At 43.2% G+C, this 21,956-nt stretch overlaps 1 protein-coding gene across 4 annotated transcripts in view; it reads left to right on the top strand.

The window, feature by feature from the left end:
• LOC141110150 (alcohol dehydrogenase 1-like) overlaps window positions 1-21,956 on the top strand; it is a 74,838-nt gene that overhangs the window by 11,427 nt on the left and 41,455 nt on the right. For all 4 annotated transcript variants that reach the window (XM_073601375.1, XM_073601370.1, XM_073601366.1 and 1 more), the window contains one exon: window positions 16,572-16,673. In XM_073601375.1, coding sequence (XP_073457476.1) covers window positions 16,572-16,673 — 102 coding nt within the window. The remainder of the gene's footprint in view (window positions 1-16,571; window positions 16,674-21,956) is intronic.

The following is a 21,956-nucleotide window of genomic DNA, read 5'->3' as shown; positions in this document are numbered from 1 at the left end:
AGGGTCTCGATGATCATGGCAAAGATTAATAGGGATAAGGGGCACCCCTGTCTTGTACCACATAGGATTGGGAAGGAATTCGAGTGATATCCCTGCATCTTAATTTTTGCTTCCGGATTAGAATAGAGGGCACCTATTATGTTCAGGAAAGACTCCCCGAATCCCCATTTTTGCAGGGTAGGGACTAGAAAAGACCAGGAGATGGAGTCGAACGCCTTCATGAGAGAGCAGAGTTGGGGGCCCCCATCCCATCCTGCACCCAAGAGCGAAATAACATTGATTGCCCTCCTGATCTGGTCTGGCCCCTGTCGCCCAGGAATAAAGCCCACCTGATCCCTATGAATGTAAAGGCCAATAAAGTTGGAAAACCTGTCAGCTAAAATTTTTGTTAGAATTTTAAGATCATTGTTGATCAAGGAAATGGGCCTATAATTGGAGGTGCAACTGGGATCTTTGCCTGGCTTAGGGATCACTGTAATTAACACCGAGTTTGATGCCTTATCAAGGGGTGCTCCGGATCGGAGATGATTAAAAAGGCGAGCTAAGTATGGGAATAGTGTTGGAGAGAAATGCTTATAATACGGGACAGAGAAGCCACCAGGGCCTGGGGCTGAGTTGTTTTTAAGGTTTTTAATGACCGTGCCACTTCTTCCGTTGAGATTGGGGCCTCTAATTCATCCCTATGCTGTTCCCTTAACTGCGGGATCTTCACCGATCCCCAAAAGGAATCAATAATGTCGGGAGAGGGTTCCATCCCCACCTTGCTATACAGAGTGCTATAAAAACCATGAAAGGCTTCCATAATTTTTTTGGGGTTCTGTGAGAGGTACCCGTCGCCCAATTTAATTTTGGGGAGTGTCGGGGATATTATTTTAGGGGTTGACCATCTAGCTAATAAAGATCCTAGTTTATCTTTTTGGTGGTAGATCCATTCCCCCTCCCATCTGAGATGCTTTTCTGCTATTGCGGTTAGAGCTAGGTTTAGGGCAGTGCGTGCTGAATCTAGCCTCTTTGCGGAGCCCGATGAAGGTTTGGATCTAGGCAGTTTGCTTAGGGAAGAAAACTCTCAATGTCCAACTTGCGGGCTTTGCGTAGGATTTGGATTAGGACACCCCTAATTGCGGCCTTATGAGCTGCCCACAGAGTGGATGGGGAGATGTTGTCAATATCATTCAGAAGGAAGTATTCCTGAATGTGTCTTTCAATTTCGCGAACGTGAGTGAGGTTGCTGAGGATGGAGGCGTTAAGTCTCCAGTTAAATTCCAAACGTTGAATTGGTCCGCCGTTTAATGTCATTAGGAGGAGGGAATGGTCCGACCAGGCAGAGTCCCAAATGTCTGACTTAAGCACCAGCGGGATATGTTGTTGTAGCATAAAAAAATGGTCCCAATATAGAATAGGATTGATTTGGGTTAGTAGTGTGTATAGTCCCATGTCCTCGGTTTCATTTCCCTCCAGATATCTACCAAACCGTGATGGAATATCTGTCTGGCCACATTAAGACTCTGCCTGGTAGGACGAACCCAGTTTTTACCTGGGGGACGAGTTCTATCTATTCCTGCATCAAAAGCAAGGTTGGAGTCTCCTCCATAAATGACTAGGCCTTCAGCAAGTGGTGCTAGGGTGTTGAAAAGGTATTTGAAAAATTTCGCCTGCCCTTTGTTTGGTGCATAATATGAAATGAGGGTGTAGAGTTGTTCATCTATGAGGACCTTTACAAGCAAAAATCTGCCCTCTGGGTCCTTGAATTCTGAAACCAGGGAGAACTGAGTGTTGCGAGAAAAGAACAGGTCAACGCCTTTGGTCTTATTGTCAGAAGTCGCTAGGAAAAATCTGGGGAATTTGGCATGAATGAATGAAGGGGTATATATTTAGGGAAGTGTGTTTCCTGTAAGAACAGAATATCTATTTTTTGGGCATGATAATGTTGGAAGATTTTCTGCGTTTCCCAGGGGAATTTAGTCCCTGAACATTGTGGGTGGCAATGCGTAGAGCTGGTCTGTGTGTGGTGGGGTCAGCCATGGAGCAGTGTAGAGGAGAAAGCGGGTAATCTCCGACCATCCGTCCGATTCCTGCAGAGGAGAGAGACCACCTCCGTCCCTGAAAGAAAAATTAGAGAGATGAGAGATAGAAGAAAGAAAGAGGAGACAGTAAGAAGAACTAGAATAAGTGAGCTCCGAGTAAGAGGTGAGAGCAAGTCCACCTCACCCGGAGAAACAGTCATGGTATCCCCCAATTAATGAGGGAGTACCTGACCAGGAGCAGTGAAACCATTACGTTTAATGACTCAGAGTACGGGAATAGGTGCATTGGACGCGCTCTGTCCTAGCCATAGTGAGGTGAGAGGGCTAGATGAAGGTGGGCGTTTGGTCATGCTGGATGGAGAGGACTGCATGGGAAGGTGGATTCTTATGGAAAAGGCCCAGTTTCTGCATCAGTTGTTCCCCTTCCTGGAATGTGGAGAATCGGAAAGGTTTGCTGTTGAGAGAAAATTTTAAGCTGAAAGGAAAAAGCCACCAGTACTTGATATTCTTTTGTGTCAAGACCGTTAGAAGGGGCTTTAGTGCCCGCCTTTTCTGGATAGTGAAGGGCGAGACGTCAGCGTAGATTTGAATCTGGTGTCCCATCAGCTGGATCTGTGGGGTGGTGCGGGCTCTCCTGATGACCTCTTCCTTGACACTATAGTAGTGTGGTTTGACCACAATGTTGCATGGTAGGCCGCCCTGGCGGGGGGGTCCCAGGGCTCTATGCGCACAATCGAGCTCTAGCCTGCGGGCTCGGATGTCTGGGATGAGGTTTTTGATGAGAGTATGTACTGCATCTGGGACGTCCGTTACAGACTCAGGCAGACCCCTGATTCTAAAATTGAGCCTTCTGGACCTGTTCTCCAGGTCGTCGATTTTTGCCATGGCCCCCTCCAGTTGGACATGCAGTTCCTGAAACCAATCGGTATTTTGATTGACCCGGTCGATCGTAGCTTCAACTTTGTTTGCAATGCTTTCAATGCAGGAACCTAGGAGTTGGAGATCTGCTTTAATATCCTATCCAGCATTTCTGCAAATTTTGAGAACATAAGTGTAATGTCCTGGGGCTGTGAGTTGTGCTGGCCTGTCTCCTGGTAAATAACATTAGGCCTGGGAGTATGGGCTCCTGAGGGGGACATGAGCATATGCATGTCATCCAGGGTCTGGTTCAGGAGAGATACTGTGGTGGCTGGGGACAGTGGGCCTCCGCTTGTTGTGGGTGATGGTGCCCCTCCACATACCTCCTCATGCAGTGTGTCCCACCAGGCAGAGGAGCCTGGGATCCCTGTGTGAGTCTCGTGAGGTGGCTGGTCCGCCGCCAGCTTGGAAAAATCGTCCAATCCCGGGAGTGCTGAAAACTGAGCTTTTAAGCCTCTTCTCACTGCCCCCACTTGCATGGACACCTCCCCTGATATTATCTGAACCCTCCGGTCCGGGTCTGGATGTGCGGGGGTCAGTATATCCGCTGTAGGGTGCACGGAGCGGGACGGAGCTCTGGGATTAAGCTGCCATCTCACAGAGCACCGCGCATGCGCCTTAAACAGTACCATTTGAAAGTATTCAGGCAGGCCCTTGCACTACATGCTTTGGTGAATTCATCCATAAATCTGAACACAAAAGAGGTAGGTATAGTGTGTATGGGTTTGGCAAAGTTAGCAGATAGAGTATTGGTATCGGCTGACTTAGAGGTTGGGGGGGGGGGAGGGTTCCAAATGAGTTTGCCCCCCCCCAAAAAAAAGCCTCTTGCACTCTGCCGTGGAGGTAGGGAAATTGCCCATATCTATGACAGAAGCCACAATTATTGTACTGTTGAAAGAGGGGAAAAACCCGGTTGATGTGGCTTCATACAGGCCTATTTCGCTTTTGTGTTCAGAAGTGAAGATCTTGGCAAAAGCCCTGGCAACAAGGCTGAATGGAATAATTTGCAAAGTGATACATCCAGACCAAACTGGTTTTATACCGGATAGATCTACAAGTGTGAACATGTGTATTTAAACATGCAACTTCCAATAGAGAACGGAGGGAATAGAGCCGTCCTTTCACTAGATGCGGCTAAGGCTTTCAATAGCCTGGAGTGGCACTATATATGGAAGGTACTGGCTGAATTCCAGTTTGGCCCTAACTTTGTCCAATGGTTAAGAATATTATATGATAGACCAAGGGCCAAGGTTAGGGTTAATGGTGAGTGCTCTGAATGGTTCCAGTTGGGGAGGGGGACGAGGCAGGGGTGTCCGTTGTCCCCCCTGCTCTTCGCTCTAGCAATGGAGCCACTGGCTATAGCTTTAAGAACCTCCCAAGAGGTACAGGGATTCAAAAGAAGGAGGGGGGAGGAGAAAGTCGCTATGTATGCAGACAATATTTTGCTATTTCTGGGGGATACGCAGGCTTCCTTGAATGTAGCCATGGGGATAGTCAAAGAATTTGGACATTTTTCTGGGCTGGCAATTAATTGGGAAAAAATCTGTACTTATGCCAATAGACCCCCTTATCGAACCCCTTCCGCAATAGGTATCCCAAATTAGAGTAGTAAGTCAAATGAGATATTTGGGTATTAATGTTACAAGAGATCCGGGGCAGTATATAACGGGAAATGTAGTCCCACTTATGATAAAACTAAAACAGAAAAGCCGGGTGTGGAGCTGTCTCCCTCTCTCAGTTGTTGGACGGTGCAACTTAATCAAGATGGTATGGATGCCACAAATCTTATACGTACTACACAACTCTCCAGTGTGGACTCCAAAACACTGGTTTAAAAAAAATTGACGGTGTGTTCAGAGAGTCAATTTGGAAAAAATGGAGTGGCAATAATTCGCTTGCAGGCGTTGCAGCGGCCGAGAGAGACGGGGGGCTTGGCATTGCCAGATCCAAGGTGATATTTCCTTGCGACACAAATGCAGTATATGAGTGGAAGTAACGTGCTAGAAGAGAGGGGAGCTTAAAGAAATGGGAAAAATAGTGGAATGGGACCGGAGGGGCATTCATTGCCTGACACAGTTGTACAAGGCAGGTAGATTGAAATCATTCCAGGAGATAGCGGAAGAGTTTGCGGTTCCTAACCAATTATTCTACAGGTATCTGCAAGTCAGGCATGCCCTAGATGCACAATTTAGTGGGAAGGTGCCGGAGTGGAGTGGAATGCCCTCTTTTAGGAGATTGGTTAATGCTAGAACATCTAAAGGAGTAATTTCTGATATGTATGGGTGTATAAGCATGGCAGGTCAGGAGGGAGTGGTAGAACCCAAAAATAGGATTAAATGGGAGGGGACGTTGGGCCAATAACAGAGGAACAATGAAAATACGTTTTGGCATTGGGGCCCAAGGTTTCTCTCTCTCCTTCACAGATTATATCCCATTTGTACTTAATACATAGGTCATATTATACGCCGTTGAAATTGTATATGTTTCGAAGGAGGTCAGATGCCGAATGTCAAAGGTGCGGGGACAGGTGGGGTGACCTGGTACACATGTTTTGGTGATGTCCCAGATTGTATAGGTATTGGAAAGGTATAATCGATAAAATAAATTCTGTGTTTGGGACATCGCTGGGCATGGAGGCCAGGACTTGTCTTTTGGGCCTGATGGAGGAGAATGATAAGTCAAGAGAGACGCAGACTGCAATAATTAGATGCTTGTTCCAAGGTAAAAAAACGATTCGAACGGAAGTGGCAGGCAAAAGATTCCCCGACGGTAGTAGAATGGTTGAAAGAGGTAAAGGATGTGATTGGGAAGGAGAAATATATTTATGGGAAGAGGGGTAATAATAAGAAATTTGAGAAAATATGGAAGCTTTGGCTGGACTTGGAATACCCTAGGTAAAAGAATGCTGGTGCGGGTGGAGCGAGAGGAGGGGTGTGAGTGTATGGAGGGGAGGGGATGGGAGGAGGGAGGGGTGGGTTGGAGGGTGGTAGGGATAAAGAGGAAAAACAGTTGTTTTCATTTATTCATGTTTTTTCTTTGTCATTTTATAAATTATGTAAACATTCTTGTCTTAAGGACAAATGTATTTTATTTTTGAATTTTTCTAATAAAAAGTATTTGAGATATAAACACATTTTTTTTTTTTAACCATAACAAAGTAAAAATGCACCGTTTATTGAAATATGAACCAGACATATACATGCAGTCTTATTCGATACAAGTGAAATCACATAGGATTAATACAGCATAAAACATACAGTTTACAATGGTCATAGAGCAAAATAAAGTCCTATACTGGGGTGTATTTTCCCCTAAATTACATCAGGTAGTGCAGGTTTCACCATCCTCCAGCCATCTATCCTATATATTGGAGAATTTTTGCGGACGACCTCTATTAGCATATATCATTTTTCTATATGGGAAAACTCCATTTATTTCCCTTTTCCAATTATGAAAAGTAGGAGACATCGCCTGAATCCACACCTTAGCAATTGTTTTCCTAGCTAGGAATAGTGCTTCCTGAATAAATATAGCTAAGTATTTGTCTATATCGGCATCAGGCAATAATCCTAGGTGACATAATTTTGGATCAAGACCCACCGGTGAGCCCATATTATCATGTAAAAATTTGGTTACTTGCAGCCAGTACGTTTGTATGTTTGGGCAACTCCATATTAAGTGGTAAAAGGAACCTGGGGCCAATAGGCACATAGGGCACATGGGGTTTCTATTTTGTTGGAATTTGGCCATTTGTATAGGTGTGACGTACGTGCGGTGCACAATGTTTAGTTGAGTAAGTCTATCTGAAAGCTTAGGAGAAGCCATCTTAACCCCCTCCAGAATTTCATCCCAGTCTGTGTCATCAATTGGGCCCACGTCCTGTTCCCATCTTTCCTTTGCCACTAGGGAGACTTTGTGTGATCTATACCGTCTAAGAATATAGTAGAGATTAGATATAAGTTTTGTGGGGTCTGTTCCGAGTAGGACATCCAGTACCGGGGGGATGTCCAGGGTAATATTAGTTGTGGTCATCTGTGCTCTGAGTGCATGTCGGATCTGTAAATACCTAAACAGTAGGTGGTTTGGAAGCGAAAATCTGTCTTTGAGTGATTGAAAACTTATAGGTCCCTCTGCTGTTAGCACATGCGATAAGTATATGATACCATATGTTGCCCATATCTGTGGGTCTAGTACCGTTTTCAGTGCAGGTAGTTGATCATTGTACCACAGCGGAGTATGTGAATGTATAATGGACTGGTTTTGCTTCTTATTTGCTATGTCCCAGATTTTCTGATGGTGTTGTAACATTCCTGTATTGAAACGTGTAGTGTTATATTTGTATTGTCCTTTTCTAAGGATTGCTTGAATAGGGGTGAATAGCGGATTTCCCATTTTGTCACATACTAAAGACCTATATCTTTGTGATTCAGATGTGTTAAAGTAGTATATATGCGATAATTGTGATGCCACATAGTAGTCTTGTATATCGGGAAGGGAACACCCACCTTCTTGGGTGGAGTTCTTAAGAATGTGCCATGCTATCTTGTGCCTACCCTGTCCCCACACAAAGGAGTTCAAAATAGCCTCCATTTGTTTAAACACTTTGAGTGGAATGTATAAGGGGGCATGCCATACCATGTATAGAATCTTGGGCAGGAGAATCATTTTTATTAAGTTGATTCTGCCCATAACTCCTAGTGGCAATTTTGCCCAGGTCTGTGTCTTAGATTTAATAATCGCAAATAGGGGTTCTACATTTAAGGCCACATAATCCTTGAGATTTCTGGTAACCTTGATTCCCAAATATTTAATCTCCGCTACTCTCTGTAGGGGAAGTTCTGGGTTTACCACTGCAGGGGGGAATTGATCTATGGGGAGGATTTGTGATTTTTCCCAATTGATGCATAGTCCGAAGTATTTTCCCATGGTCTCTATGATTTCCAATGCTGCTTGTAAGGAGGGACCCTGATCAGCCAGATATAAAAGGGTATCGTCTGCATATAATCCTATTTTTTCCCACGAATCCCCCCGTTTTAGACCTATTATTTCGGGATTAGCCCTTATAGCTATGGCCAAAGGTTCCGCTGCAAGAGCATACAACAGGGGTGACAAAGGGCACCCCTGCCTCGTTCCTCTTTCCAGGGAAATTTGATCTGATAGCCACCCATTCACATACACTCGTGCCTTTGGGGTCTGATATAAAAGTTGTACCCACCTTATAAAGATGGAGCCAAACCCATAGCAGCGTAGGCATTCCCACAGGTAGGTCCATTCGACTGAGTCGAATGCCTTGGCTGTGTCAAGGGCCACTACTACTCTTGTTCCTGTGTTGTCATGCCGGGCTTGAAGGCTCATAAACAGTCTCCGGATGTTCATTGCCGTGTTCTTTCCCGGCATAAATCCGGTTTGATCAGGATGTACCAGGGAAAGAATGACTGTATTCAATCTAGAGGACAGAATTTTAGCTAATATCTTAATGTCAACTGGTAGTAGTGATATAGGGCGGTACGATTCTGGGTAGTGGGGATCTTTACCTGGTTTGGGAAGGACTATAATTTGGGCCTCTCTCATTGATGGGGGAAGACTACCTAATTCAAATATTGATTGAAATAAGGTTTTTAATTTTGGGATTAGTATTTCGGCGTATGTGGTATAAAATTCCAGGGGCAAGCCATCCAGCCCAGGGGCTTTGGATTTGGCTAATTGGGAGATGGCTGTGGTAATATCCTGAGTGGTTATGGGGCTCTCTAGTGCCTGGAATTGTTCTGGATTTATGCGTGGGAATTGTATCGTGTGTAGGTATGCTCTAATTTCCTGGGGCGTTTTTACACTTTGTGAGCGATAAAGTTCCTTGTAAAAGCTCAGAAACTGGTTGGCCACCAGTGTAGGGTCCGTAATAAGTGCTCCATCGGGCCCCATCAGAGACACCACTACCGGTGGCTTGTTCTCCATATGCGCCAGATATGCTAGTAGTTTCCCTGCTCTTTCTCCATGTTCATATATTCTAGTTTTACAAAAAAATAAACATTGCTTAGCTTTTTCGACGTGCAGTTGTGATACTACTCTTTCTTGCATTTTTACTTTGTTGAGGTTTTCAGGGGAGGGATGAGTGTTGTATGTCTCCTCTAATTCCTGTAGGGTAGTTTCTGTAAGATGTATTATAATTTTAGAGGAAGCTTTAAGCCTTTTAATTCTGCTATCGAGTATTTTTTTCGCGTGTAGTTTAAACATATCCCATTGGGTGTTAAATATGGATAGGTTTTGATCAGTCTGGAAAAAGAATTTCAGTTCTCTCTCTATGGATGTGTGGTCTGTTAATACAGATAACCAATATGGGTGAAGTCTCCAGACAGATATAGGTGCCTTGGGGAGCATGGACATCTGTATCCAACATGGGGAGTGATCCGACAGAGCCCTCAGTGCAAATCCTGCCCCTACAACCTTAGGAAGAAGTACTTTGGAAACTAGGATGTGATCTATCCTGGACATGGTGGCGTAGCTAGTGGAGTGGCAAGTATATGCTCTTTCATTTGGGTTTCTATATCTCCATACGTCAATTAACGCAAATTCCTCCATCATCCTACTTAGCCTAGTCTGCTGTGTTTCGCTTTTCCCTGCCCCAGCCTGTGCCGGGCGGTCCAAATATGGATTCATTGTCATATTAAAATCCCCCATCCACACAGCCGGGACCGTCGGATATTGGGCCATGAAAGATAAACCCCCCTTGACCACTTCCGAGCTGTATGGAGGGGGGATATAGCACGCAATTAATAACACATGCATTCCCCCTATAGTAGCATGCAAAAATAAATATCGCCCCTGGTGGTCCGACTCCATAGAAACAAGCTCAAATGGTGTGTTTTTGGTCACCATTAAGGTAACTCCCCTGGAAAAGCTGGTGTGTGTACTATGGTATGCCCAACCTATCCAGGGACATTTCAGAGCGGATCTTAGATGTCCTGTAACGTGGGTTTCAGTGAGGACTATAATATTTGCTTTCTGCGATTTTAAATATGTAAGGGCTGCTGTGCGTTTGATTTTATCTCTCATTCCCCAGACGTTCCAGGTCAAAAATTTAAGTGTAGTCATTTAGGCATCCATCCGTGCATCATGGAGCGGACCACCAGAGCTATCCTGTCTATAGACTTTGCATATTTCCTATTGTGAATTACATCATTATCTGCAAACATGTCATTTATACCTGTATGAATATATATCTGGTATCTGATCAACCCTTTGTGTATAACATATAGTTCCAAACTTAGGCCCTGTAATCGGGCAACAACCCTCCCTCCCAGCTACACACCTCCCCAACATGGTGAGAGCATGCATCTCCTAACGAAAAAATAAAGTAAAAAAACAGGCATCCAGCATAAAAAACTCACTGGAGGTACAAAGCTTGAGATTTGTGCTTGGTAATTTGCATCTAGTAACATTGTCCCTATGGGAGCGATTCCTCTCTGATCTTAGTGTGGTATAGGTTTGCAGAGTGTGCATGGCGTCCTCTTGTTCTTGCAAGGAAATTTGTCTGCCGATTAGCAACATAGTTCCAGTATTTGGGATGCATACCAGGAGATCTATATCCTAAAACAGTCAAAGGAGTTGGGAACAGGAATCAGCACCAACCCCTACTAACTTGTAACAGCCCCACATATCACTATAGGATTTGGGTAGTCTAAGTCCTAACCGTTATTCAACAGCCTGTGAGGAAAACAGAACACAGTACAAGGCTGCCAGCCAGTGTCAGAGGGGGAAGCTGTTGTGGGGTCTCAAACTTCAGTGTGGTTGGGTTAGTGTACTCACAGTTCCATGTTTGTGGTGTCAACTTCAGGTCGGCCTTTCGCGGCGATCTAGCCATGCCATTGCTGCGGCGGGGGTCTCACAAAAGTGCACGCGGTCATCCTCTTCAACCCTGAGCCTGGCTGGAAAAAGCATGGCATACTTGAGGTGCAGTATCCTCAAGCGGCGCTTGATATCTTGAAACTGGGATCTTTTCCGCTGCACTTCGTTGGAGAAATCTGGATATACAGCCACATGTCCATTTTCCAATCTTATATTTCCTTTCTCCCTTGTAAGTCGCATGATCTTATCCCGATCTTTAAAGTTCAAGAATTTAGCAATAAAAGTGCAGGGAGGTGCACCTGTAGGTGGGGGTTTAGCAGGTATGCGGTGTGCCCTCTCCACCGCAAACATCACTGAAAAGGCCTCCCGGCCGTATGTGGCAATAAGGAGATTCTCCAGATACTCTGCGGGGTCTTTACCTTCACTTCTTTCAGGTAATCCAATAAATCTGAGATTGCATCTGCGGCTTCTGTTCTCCAGATCGTCCTGGTGAGAATGAAGCTGTTGGATCTGGCGCTGCATTTCTTCTGTCATGTGTTGTAGTGGATGCAGGGTATCCTCCACAGTACTGATGCGTGCTTAGGTTTCTGTGACTCTGTCTCTCACCTTGGGTAAATCCTGTCTGAGAAGTGAGATGTCTGTTTTAACCTCATCTATCTTAGTAGTGAGATTAGTTTGTAGATCTGCGATTGCCTCTAATACTTTCGCTGTTTCTGCGGCCTGGCGGTCTTCTCCCGAGCACGCGGCGGCGCCATCTTTGGCCTGCCCTTCGGCACTCTCGTGGCGGTATTTGGCTAGTTTGTCCACCGTTGCAGGCGCTTTTTTTGTAGGCGACATAGTGGATCCCGATCCCGGGTCAGTGTAGCGTCCGTTTTGATGTGCTAACGGTCCAATTAGCAGTCAGGCTGGTAAACAGGAGGATTTGGCAAGAGGAGCTCCTGCTGGCTGCGTCCTACACCATCGCTTGCCAGGCCACGCCCCCCGATATAAACACATTTTAGGAGGTGTTTAGGGCAAGCACTACAATGGAGCTGACAAAATACATTGTTAAGTGACTAGGCTAGGTGTGTATGGGCCCAGGATAGCATGCTGGGGAGGTTAGTGAAGGCAAATATGCATGAAGGACAGAAAAGGGAACTTTAAAAGCTTCCAGCATGCATGAGGATAAAGAGGACATTCACAGCATGTTACAATCAGCATATTACAATCATAGTAACTAGGGAATAATGAAATAAGTACAATACATTAGCAAACATTAAATACATTGAATGTGATGTTAAAGGATAAAACTTACCTTAATATAGTCCTTCTGCAGGACCTGAATGATGGCAAAACAGGTCTCTGGAATAATGATTCCCAGAGCCTGGGGGGAGATGCCTGTCGAGAACTTGATGTCCTGCAGACTTCTCCCCCGTCGCCAAGGTGGCGACGAGCTTTTGTTCTGCAGTGATGGCTTGCCGCATGCAGGTGTCCTGCTTGGTAATATAAGGGGACAGCAAAGCCAACAGACGGTGAAAAACGGGGTCCGTCATCCAGAGATAATTCCTGAAATCATCAGGATCATTCTTCCGGAACTCCCGCAACAAAGGCATGTGACAGAATTGGTCACGCTGGAGCAACCAATTCTTCTTCCATGAACTCCTACTCGCCCTGTTCATGGACTGCACTTGGGTCAAAGAAAAAAAACTCCAACACCAAACCCCTGTACAGCACGAACTCTACGATGAATACGTACCCGCAACATGGCTAGAAAACGGTCGGCTGGTCAGAATGAACGAAATAACAGAATGCACTGAAAATCAGAAAGGCCTGAGAAGAACGATCTGAAAATCAGAAACGAGTGGACAACAACGCACTGCAAAACAGATAGGAACTGACAACACGCACTGAAGAACAGATACGAACCCACAAGCACAAACTGAAGAGCAGTAACGAACTGAAAAGCACGAGGCTGAAAAGTACGAGGCTGAAAAGCGCGAATCGTCTCTCGCCAAACTTCTACTAACACGGGATTAGCAGAAGGAGCCCAAAGGGTGGCACACTTGGTATTGAACTTCCTTTTTATAGTGCCGTCGTACGTGTTGTTCGTCAGCGTGTTCTTGGCGATCGGAATTTCCGATAACATTTGTGTGACTGTTTGTATGCAAGACAAGTTTGAGCCAACATCCGTCAGAAAAAAAATCCACGATTTTATTGTCGGAATGTCTGATCGTGTGTACGAGGCATTAGAATTAGTTATGACACGTGGAAATTGCAGTAAATGTTCGGACCTCCATGGCGAAATAAATAATAATCCAGATCTTAAACTTGTAGCAAGTAATATTGCTAATTAAGTACATATTCAACATCTTCAGTTCTTCTCTTATGTTCTCCCCTTTTTTGGCACTCAGTGCACTCTCCCATCCCAACTGATTTAATACACTTTATCCCTCCCTACCACTTTACCCTTTATCCTCCCTTCTTTCCCTTTTCTTTCCCCCCCTCACGTTTGAAAACTGCCCCCTGGTTTCCCAATCTTTCTAATATTACCTACCACACATGCAGTGATACCATACCTTTTCCCAAAAGCACACTATAGGTTAAGCTCTACAAATTCTTTGCTGGTACTCTCTTTTTATGCTTTTACATTACAGAGTTGTATGATTCCCATTGTGATAATAATGGATAAAGAATTTCCAAATAAAATAATTCATTTTCACTGGAATAATCTTGTTTTTCTGTTTTGAAAAAAGTTTTTCATGTGCTAGTGCTAATCAGGTTAAGCCACTAATGCCAGGTTAAGCCACAAACACAGTTTTTGAATATTCCTTTATTAAAAATCCAAAATCAATGTCCCCTGATGTAGATCCATTGTCAATACGAAAAACACAAAATGCATAAAAACTGCATGCAAAAACACATCAAAAACAGCAAAACGCGCCTGAAAAATGCATCAACCGCAGGCGCATAAATGTGAATCTAGACTAACTGTAATTTTTTTTCATATCCTAAACTGATATGGGGAACAGTATGCTGCAATTATTCCATTACTTGTTTTCTCTGTATTAGATAGAATCTTTTGTTGTTTACTGTAATTAAACTAAGGCCCCTCTCACACGAGATGGCTCCATGTTGATCCGACCCGTGAATATCCGCTGCTCAGCGGGGATCGCTCCGTTTTTCCCAGCTGAGCCGGCAGATGACAGGGCGGGACCCGCACACTGTGGGGGGACCGCCCTGTAAGATCTTCGCTCTCCCCTATGGGGGATCAGATGAGCACGGACCGTCTGTCCGTGTTCATCCGATCCGCTCTGCAGATGGATAGAAAAATAGGATTTTCCTCTGTCTGCAGAATCGGACGAGAGCGGGGACGGATGATATCGGGTGTCAGCGGATGTTCATCTGCTGACACCCGCTATCCCATAGGGATGCATGTATGTCCGTATTTCATCCGAAAACGGATGGATGAAATACGGACATACGGTCCGCACGTGTGAAAGGGGCCAGGGCAAGCGGCTTTCTCTGAGGGCACTGCTGGAGGGGGAGGAGCCGCAGTGGGGGCCCCTGAAAAGAAAAGTCTCAGAGCCGCTCTGTGCAAAACCATTGCACAGAGCAGGTAAGTATAACATGTTTATTATTTAACCGCTTGCTGACTGCCCGATTGCAGTTTTACTGCTACAGGGTGGCCACTGCGTGCAGGACCACTTACTGTATATATCTGATCCTGCACCTCTGGGTAGCAGGTGTGAGTGCGCACCACCGGCGGCTCGCTTCCGCTGTGATTATTCACAGCGGGAGCTGATGGGCGGGTACGGCAGACCCAATGTCTTCCCCTAGTACAAGCACCTCCCACACAGTTAGAAAACACCAGCTAGGCACACATTTAACCCTTTGATCGCCCCTGATGTTTAACCATTTCCCAGCCAGTGTCATTAGTACAGTGACAGTGCATGTTTTTAGCACTGATCACTGTATTAGCGTCACTGGTTCCCAAAAAAGTGTCAGTGTCCGGCTGTCCGCCGCAATATCGCAGTCCCACTGTAAGTCACTGATTGCCGCCATTACTAGTAAAAAATAAATAAATAAAAATATCCCATAGTTTTTAGACGCTATAACTTTTGCGCAAACCAATCAATATATGCTTACTGGGATTTTTTTTTTACAAAAAATATGTAGCAGAATACATATTGACCTAAATTTATGAAGAAATTAGATTTTTTAATATTTTTCTTATTGGATATGTTTTATAGCAGGAAGTAAAAAAAAAAAAAAAAAAAAATATATATATATATATATATATATATATATATATATATATATATTCAAAATTGTTGGTCTTTTTTTGTTTATAGCACAAAAAATAAAAAAATGGGGCGGTGATCAAATACCACCAAAAGATAGCTCTATTTGTAGTAAAAAAGGACATACATTTTATTTGATTTTATTTGAGTACTGTTTTGCGCGACCATGCAATTGTCCGAGACAAGTTATATGGAGTCATGAAATATGTATCATATATGCTTCTGCTTCTTTACACACAACAGTCACTTTACAAACCCCTGTAAGGGGCTTGTGATTGATTGATGATTGGCGCCAAGAGGTACAAGTCCCTCTCCCACTCTTTCTATGATAGGGCAACAACCCACCTGCTTGTAGTTCTTGACTTCTGCCATCTTATGCCAGAGGCCTTTCCAACCTTTATATTCAAAAGAAAGGAGTGTCCACATGATATAGTTTCTGCACATTACTGGTGTTCTTGTAAAGAACAGTGAAAAATTACATCACATGGGCATACTATCCTGGGTCACTTGACATCACTTTGCCAATCACACATCTGATGGACGTACCGCAGCAGTCATCATGTGAAAGCAGCACATTACATATCACTCTTAAGCCATCGTCCCTTTTGCAAAGTCTTGCTCCTTCCAAGGTTCATTAATACCCACTCAGAGGGCTCTGACTTGACATAGGCTCTTTTTATCCAGCTCTTGACTCCCTGCATATTGTTCCAGAGACAGGACTGCTGCATCTACACCTCTAGCTCAGTACACTTCCCCCAGGGGGATAGAACTCACTGCTTTTGGCCTAGCCTCAAAGGCCTTTTTGCAACCACTCTTAGCACCCATCAAGGAGACAGGAAAAATACAGCTGATTGGTGTCTGATGGAGCCATGGCAGTACAGACAATGCAAATAGGGCAGTTCTCTGTGCCCATTGCAATCCTTATCAAGGTCAGTTGAAGAGATAAGGGGCCAAGCTGCTACCTTTCTGAGAGCCCCATTCTGCCCTAATCTATGTCATGTTCCGCCGATTTCACCCATTGTGGAATACAGAACACCTGTCCTTATGTTATAGAGATGGGGGTGGGGGGTGGGGTTCAGTAGTTCAAATTAGAAGCAAGCAGCCTAGAGTTTGCTGAGTGCGAGATATCCAAGGACATGCATTGTATAAATGGCAGGATCACCAAGTAAATATAAAAAAGAAAATGAAAAAACACAGCTAATAAATCTAAGGGCTGGTAAGCTGCAATTTAATACATTTTTGTTCTCGGGTTTGGATAACCTTTACCATAAATAATTAAATTATGTAAATAGAAAATTGTGCCGTGGAAACTAAAGAAAAGCTAATTTTACAACAGTTGTCCTCATTTATAACATTTCTGGTGTTGCCAATAAGTGTTCAAATACCTGTGTTTTTAGGATCATGGTGTCTAAATTTAAGACTAAGATCAGGTTTTATTTTAGAATGACTCTTTCTACTACTGTACTAAATAAGCTCTCTTATAGCAGGGTGTATGTTTTGCTTATAGGTTATTAAATGTAAAGCTGCTGTGGCTTGGGCCCTAAATCAGCCACTGGAAATTGAGGAAATTGAAGTACAACCACCAAAAGCAGGTGAAGTCCGGATTAAGGTAAAGTTTTCCTTCTATACATGGGTTACCTATTTATTCTTTAGTCTTTCTTTAATACTGATGTCCTGTAGGGAGATTTGTAGCTGGACTTCCTGTTTCCATCACTGAACTTGTTGTGCAATATACTGCTCCCTTTTGTCCCAAAGTCCAACCATAGCTGCTAAAGCACTAAGGCCGCGTACACACGAGTGGACTTTTCGGCAACAAAAGTCTGACGGCCATTCCGGTGGACTTTCGTCAGACTTTTGACGGACTTCCGACGGACTTTTGAGCGAACGGACTTGCCTACAAACGATCACACCAAAGTCCGACGAATTCGTACGTGATGACGTACAACCGGACTAAAATAAGGAAGTTGATAGCCAGTAGCCAATAGCTGCCCTAGCGTGGGTTTTCGTCCGTCAGACTAGCATACAGACGAGCGGATTTTTCGACCGGACTCGAGTCCGTCGGAAAGATTTGAAGCATGTTTCAAATCTAAAGTCCATCAGATTTTCGACTGGGAAAGTCCGCTGAAGGTCCGATGAAGCCCACACACGATCGGATTGTCCGCCGGACTTGGTCCGTCAGACCAGTCCGGTCAAAAAGTCTGCTCGTGTGTACGCTGCATAAGACCAAACAGTGGGAGCTGGAGTGTAAGATATGACAAAGTGCTTCGCTCTCCTACTGCCTTCCTAATCTTTCTTTAATCTCTCCTCCTATTGCTGTTTTCTGTGCGTCTTTTGGTTTTTGCCCTTTGCCTCTCCTGGCACCCAGCCAGGACTTTTCCAAGACTCCCTATTGGTCAATATTACATCGAGGAGCCGTTTGGGAAGCTTAAGAGATCAGCAGGGGTTTTGAGAAAAGTGCAGCTTTAAAAAGAAAACCTGATCTGAGCCACACACTGCACTAGTTACCATTGTATAATTTATTCAGTAAAGCAATGTGCAGTGAAGGTGTGTGAAACGCGTTTGCTGAACTTTTTGAGCTGGCTGCATGTCATGTCCTTGTTTTTTAACCGCTTCAGCCCCGGAAGATTTTATCCCCTTCCTGACCAGAGCATTTTTTGCGATTCGGCACTGCATCGCTTTAACTGACAATTGCGCGGCTGTGCGACGTTACACCAAAACAAAATTGATGTCCTTTTTTCCCCACAAATAGAGCTTTCTTTTGGTGGTATTTGATCACCTCTGCGGTTTTTATTTTTTGCGCTATAAACAAAAAAAGAGCGACAATTTTGATAAAAAAGCAATATTTTTTACTATAATAAATATCCCCCAAAACTATATAAAAAAAACACATTTTGTATTCTTCTGCATATTTTTGGTAAAAAAAAATCGCAATGAGCGTGTATTCATTGGTTTGCGCAAAAGTTATCACAAAAGTTATCGCGTCTACAAAATAGGGGATAGTTTTATGGCATTTTTATTATCAATTTTTTTTTATTAGTAATGGCGGCGATCTGCAATTTTTATCGTGATTGTGACATTATGGCGGACAAATTGGACACTTTTGACACTATTTTGTTACCATTGTCATTTATACAGCTATCAGTGCTATAAAAATGCACTGATTACTGTGTAAATGACACTGGCAGGGAAGGGGTTAAACACTAATGCCGCGTACACACGGTCGGACTTTTCGTCTACAAAAGTCCGACAGCCTGTCCGACATACTTCCGACGTACCTTCGGCGGACTTGCGGCAGACTTTCTTACGAACGGACTTGCACACACACGACCACACAAAAGTACGACAGCCTAGTACGCGGTGACGTACACCAAGTCCGACGAGACTATAAAACGGAAGTTCAATAGCCCGTACGACACCCTTTGGGCTCCTTCTGCTAATCTCGTGTTTATCTCGTGTTAGTAGAAGTTTGGTGAGAGACGATTCGCGCTTGTGAGACTCGTATTTTTCAGTTCGTTTTAACTGTTGTTCAGTCTGTGCTTGTGAGGTTTGTATCTGCTTTTCAGTGCGTTTGGTCAGTTGGCATTGAGAAATCTTTGTTTTATTGGCCGCTCGTTCCTGATTTTCAGGTCGTTCTTCACAGGCCTTGCTGTTCTTCAGTGCGTTCTGTTTAGTGCGTTCTGACCAGCCGACCGTTTTGAAGCCATGTTACCTGTACGTACTCGTCGTAGAGCTCGTGCATTGTATGTGCTTGGTGCTGTAGTTTATTCTTCAGCCCAAGACCAGTCCATGAACAGGGCGAGGAGGAGTTCATGGACCAAGAATTGGTTGCTTCAGCGTGACCAGTTCTGTCACATGCCTTTGCTCCGTGAGATCCGTGAGAATAATCCTGAGGATTTCAGGAACTTTCTCCGGATGACGGACCCCGTTTTTGACCGTTTGTTGGCTTTGCTGACCCCCTATATCAGCAGGCAGGATACCTGCATGAGGCAAGCCATCACTCCGGAGCAGAGGCTGGTCGCTACCTTGCGGTATTTGGCCACAGGGAGAAGCCTGCAGGACCTTAAGTTCTCGACAGGCATCTCCCCCCAGGCTCTGGGGATCATTATCCCAGAGACCTGTTCTGCCATCATACAGGTCCTGCAGAAGGACTATATTAAGGTAAGATATTTTTCTTTTATTAGCATCACATGTTCTTTTATGTAATCTTTGATAATGTGATGTATTTCTTGCTTCAAACACTACTTACCATCATTGCAATATAGTGTGAATGTCCCCTTTTTATCCTCACACATGCTGGAATTTTTTCCTGTTATTTTTTGTCATGCATGTATATTTTCCTTCAATAACCTTCCCAGCATGAAGTGATGGGAACATATCCACCTAGTCTACTCATTTGGAATGTATTTTGTTTGAGTGTATTTAGTGTGCTGCTAATGAGCAATTATCTAGATTTCACAACCCCCCCACCCCCCCCCCCCACCTAAACTCACTCCAAATAGTGTGCTGCTAATGAGCAATTATCTAGATTTCACAACCCCCCCCCCCTAAACTCACTCCAAATAGTGTGCTGCTAATGAGCAATTATCTAGATTTCACAACCCCCCCCCCCACCTAAACTCACTCCAAATAGTGTGCTGCTAATGAGCAATTATCTAGATTTCACAACCCCCCCACCCCCACCCTCGTTAAAATTTGCTGGAATGTTCTGTGGTGTTGATTTGTCTAAAGCAAATATATGTTGCACTTTGCAAAATGCATGTGCACTCTACAAGTGCATTTGTTCCAGTGCTTTAGTAAATGAGCAGAAGCTCTGCTGATTTCCATCATCAAATCATATGCAAGCCTCAAAGTGTTTTCATTAATTGCCCTTGCATGTGATTGTGTACTCCTTGCAACATGAATGCCTTTTTACATTACCTCATTTACTGTAAGCTGGTTAGCAACTGCACCTGCAGAGTGCGACAACTGCAGTCTTGTAGCCTTTTTAGTCCCTAAATTCCTGCGTGTCCTAAAAGTAATTTTTTTTAGGGATTTCACAACCCCCTAAAATGTAATCAATGTTCCATCAGAGGGGGTGAGCAATCTGATAAGTGTGCCTTTCCATATTAGTTATTCCAGAACAATTAAATTATTGAATGTTATACTGATGCTGGGGAATAATGTTTTTAATTGTCTAATTTTATTGCAATGTTAGCTTCAAAATTAATTGATTTTGGTTTTCTTGTTTGATTTCCCAGTTTCCTTCAACGCCACAGGAATGGCAGACTGTGGCATCCCATTTTGCCAGCCGTTGGGACTTTCCCAATTGTGGAGGGGCTATAGATGGGAAACATGTCCACATTGTGCCACCACCCCATTCGGGGTCATATTATTTTAATTATAAGGGGTTCCACAGTATTGTTTTAATGGCGGTGGTGTCGGCACACTATGATTTTTTATATGTGGACGTGGGGAAGAATGGCCGGATGTCGGATGGAGGAGTATTTGCCCAGACGGAGTTCTGCCAGCGTCTCCAGAGTGGTGGCCTGGGATTGCCACCTGATGAGGATAACGTGGAAGGACTCCCCTTTGTCTTCATTGCCGATGAAGCCTTTGCTCTCAGCAAGCACCTCATGAGGCCATTTCCCCAAAGAACCCTCACCCCGGAGAGGAGGGTTTTTAATTACCGGCTGGCCAGAGCTAGAAGAGTGGTTGAGAATGCGTTTGGAATTCTGGCCAGCCGGTTCCGCCTGTTTCAAACAGCCATTAATTTGGCGGAATACAAACTTAATTTTATCATTTTATCGTGCTGCATTCTGCACAACTTTTTAAATAAGCATTCTCCAAATTATATAGGCACAGTTGGGCCTGAGGCCGGACAAATAGAAGCCAACCTTACAGGCCTGGATACTGTCCGTACTGGCTTGGCCCCCCAAAGTGCCCGTCAAGTTAGACAGCAATATGTTAATTATTTTATGGGTAGGGGGGCCATTGCAATGGGCCAGGATATATAATTTTTGACAATAAAAAAATTATTGATGAAATCTTGCATTATATTTATTGCTTGCCTTTCTTTTGGGCTGTCTCCTAGGTTATGGTCGAGCAGTTGTAGTGCCAACTGTATTGTAATTTTAAATGTCTAAATAAGCTCCATTGCCACTGTAAACAACTTTTTTACAATTATAACTAAAATGATACTGAGCCTTGAAATAACAAACCACACATTTATTTAATTCCTATAAGGAGATGTTTTTATTAATGGCTGTTATGCATTCAGTTCTGCATTTAGTATAAAATGTTCATAGACAAAAATAGAATGATATCTTAATAATGTAGCAAAATATAATTATATCTAAATATTTATACCTAATCCACAAAAAAATATTTTTGGCTTTTTGATTTTCACAAACAGGCTTATTTTTTTGTTTTGGGAAAATCAAGTTTTGTTTTGTTTTTTTTTTTTTTAAAGCAATTTTTTTGTTTATGTTTTTTTTTTTTTATCAAGTTATTTTTGTTTTTATTATTTTTTTTTAATAAAGTTTGTATATTATTTTTTTTGGTTTTTTAAAATCAAGTTTTTTAATTTTTTTTTTTTTTTAAATCAAGTTTTTTAATTTTTTTTGTTTTTTAAAATCAAGTTTTTTTATTTTTTTGGTTTTTTAAAATCAAGTTTTTTAATTTTTTTGGTTTTTTAAAATCAAGTTTTTTAATTTTTTTGGTTTTTTAAAATCAAGTTTTTTAATTTTTTTGGTTTTTTAAAATCAAGTTTTTTAATTTTTTGGGTTTTTTAAAATCAAGTTTTTTAATTTTTTTGTTTTTTTAAAATCAAGTTTTTTAATTTTTTTGTTTTTTTTAAATCAAGTTTTTTAATTTTTTTGGTTTTTTAAAATCAAGTTTTTTAATTTTTTTGTTT

This window comes from Aquarana catesbeiana, linkage group LG01 (assembly GCF_042186555.1).
Source record: "Aquarana catesbeiana isolate 2022-GZ linkage group LG01, ASM4218655v1, whole genome shotgun sequence".
In the NCBI taxonomy this organism is placed as follows: Eukaryota; Metazoa; Chordata; class Amphibia; order Anura; family Ranidae; genus Aquarana; species Aquarana catesbeiana.
This window is presented reverse-complemented; position numbering and strand designations above follow the sequence as displayed.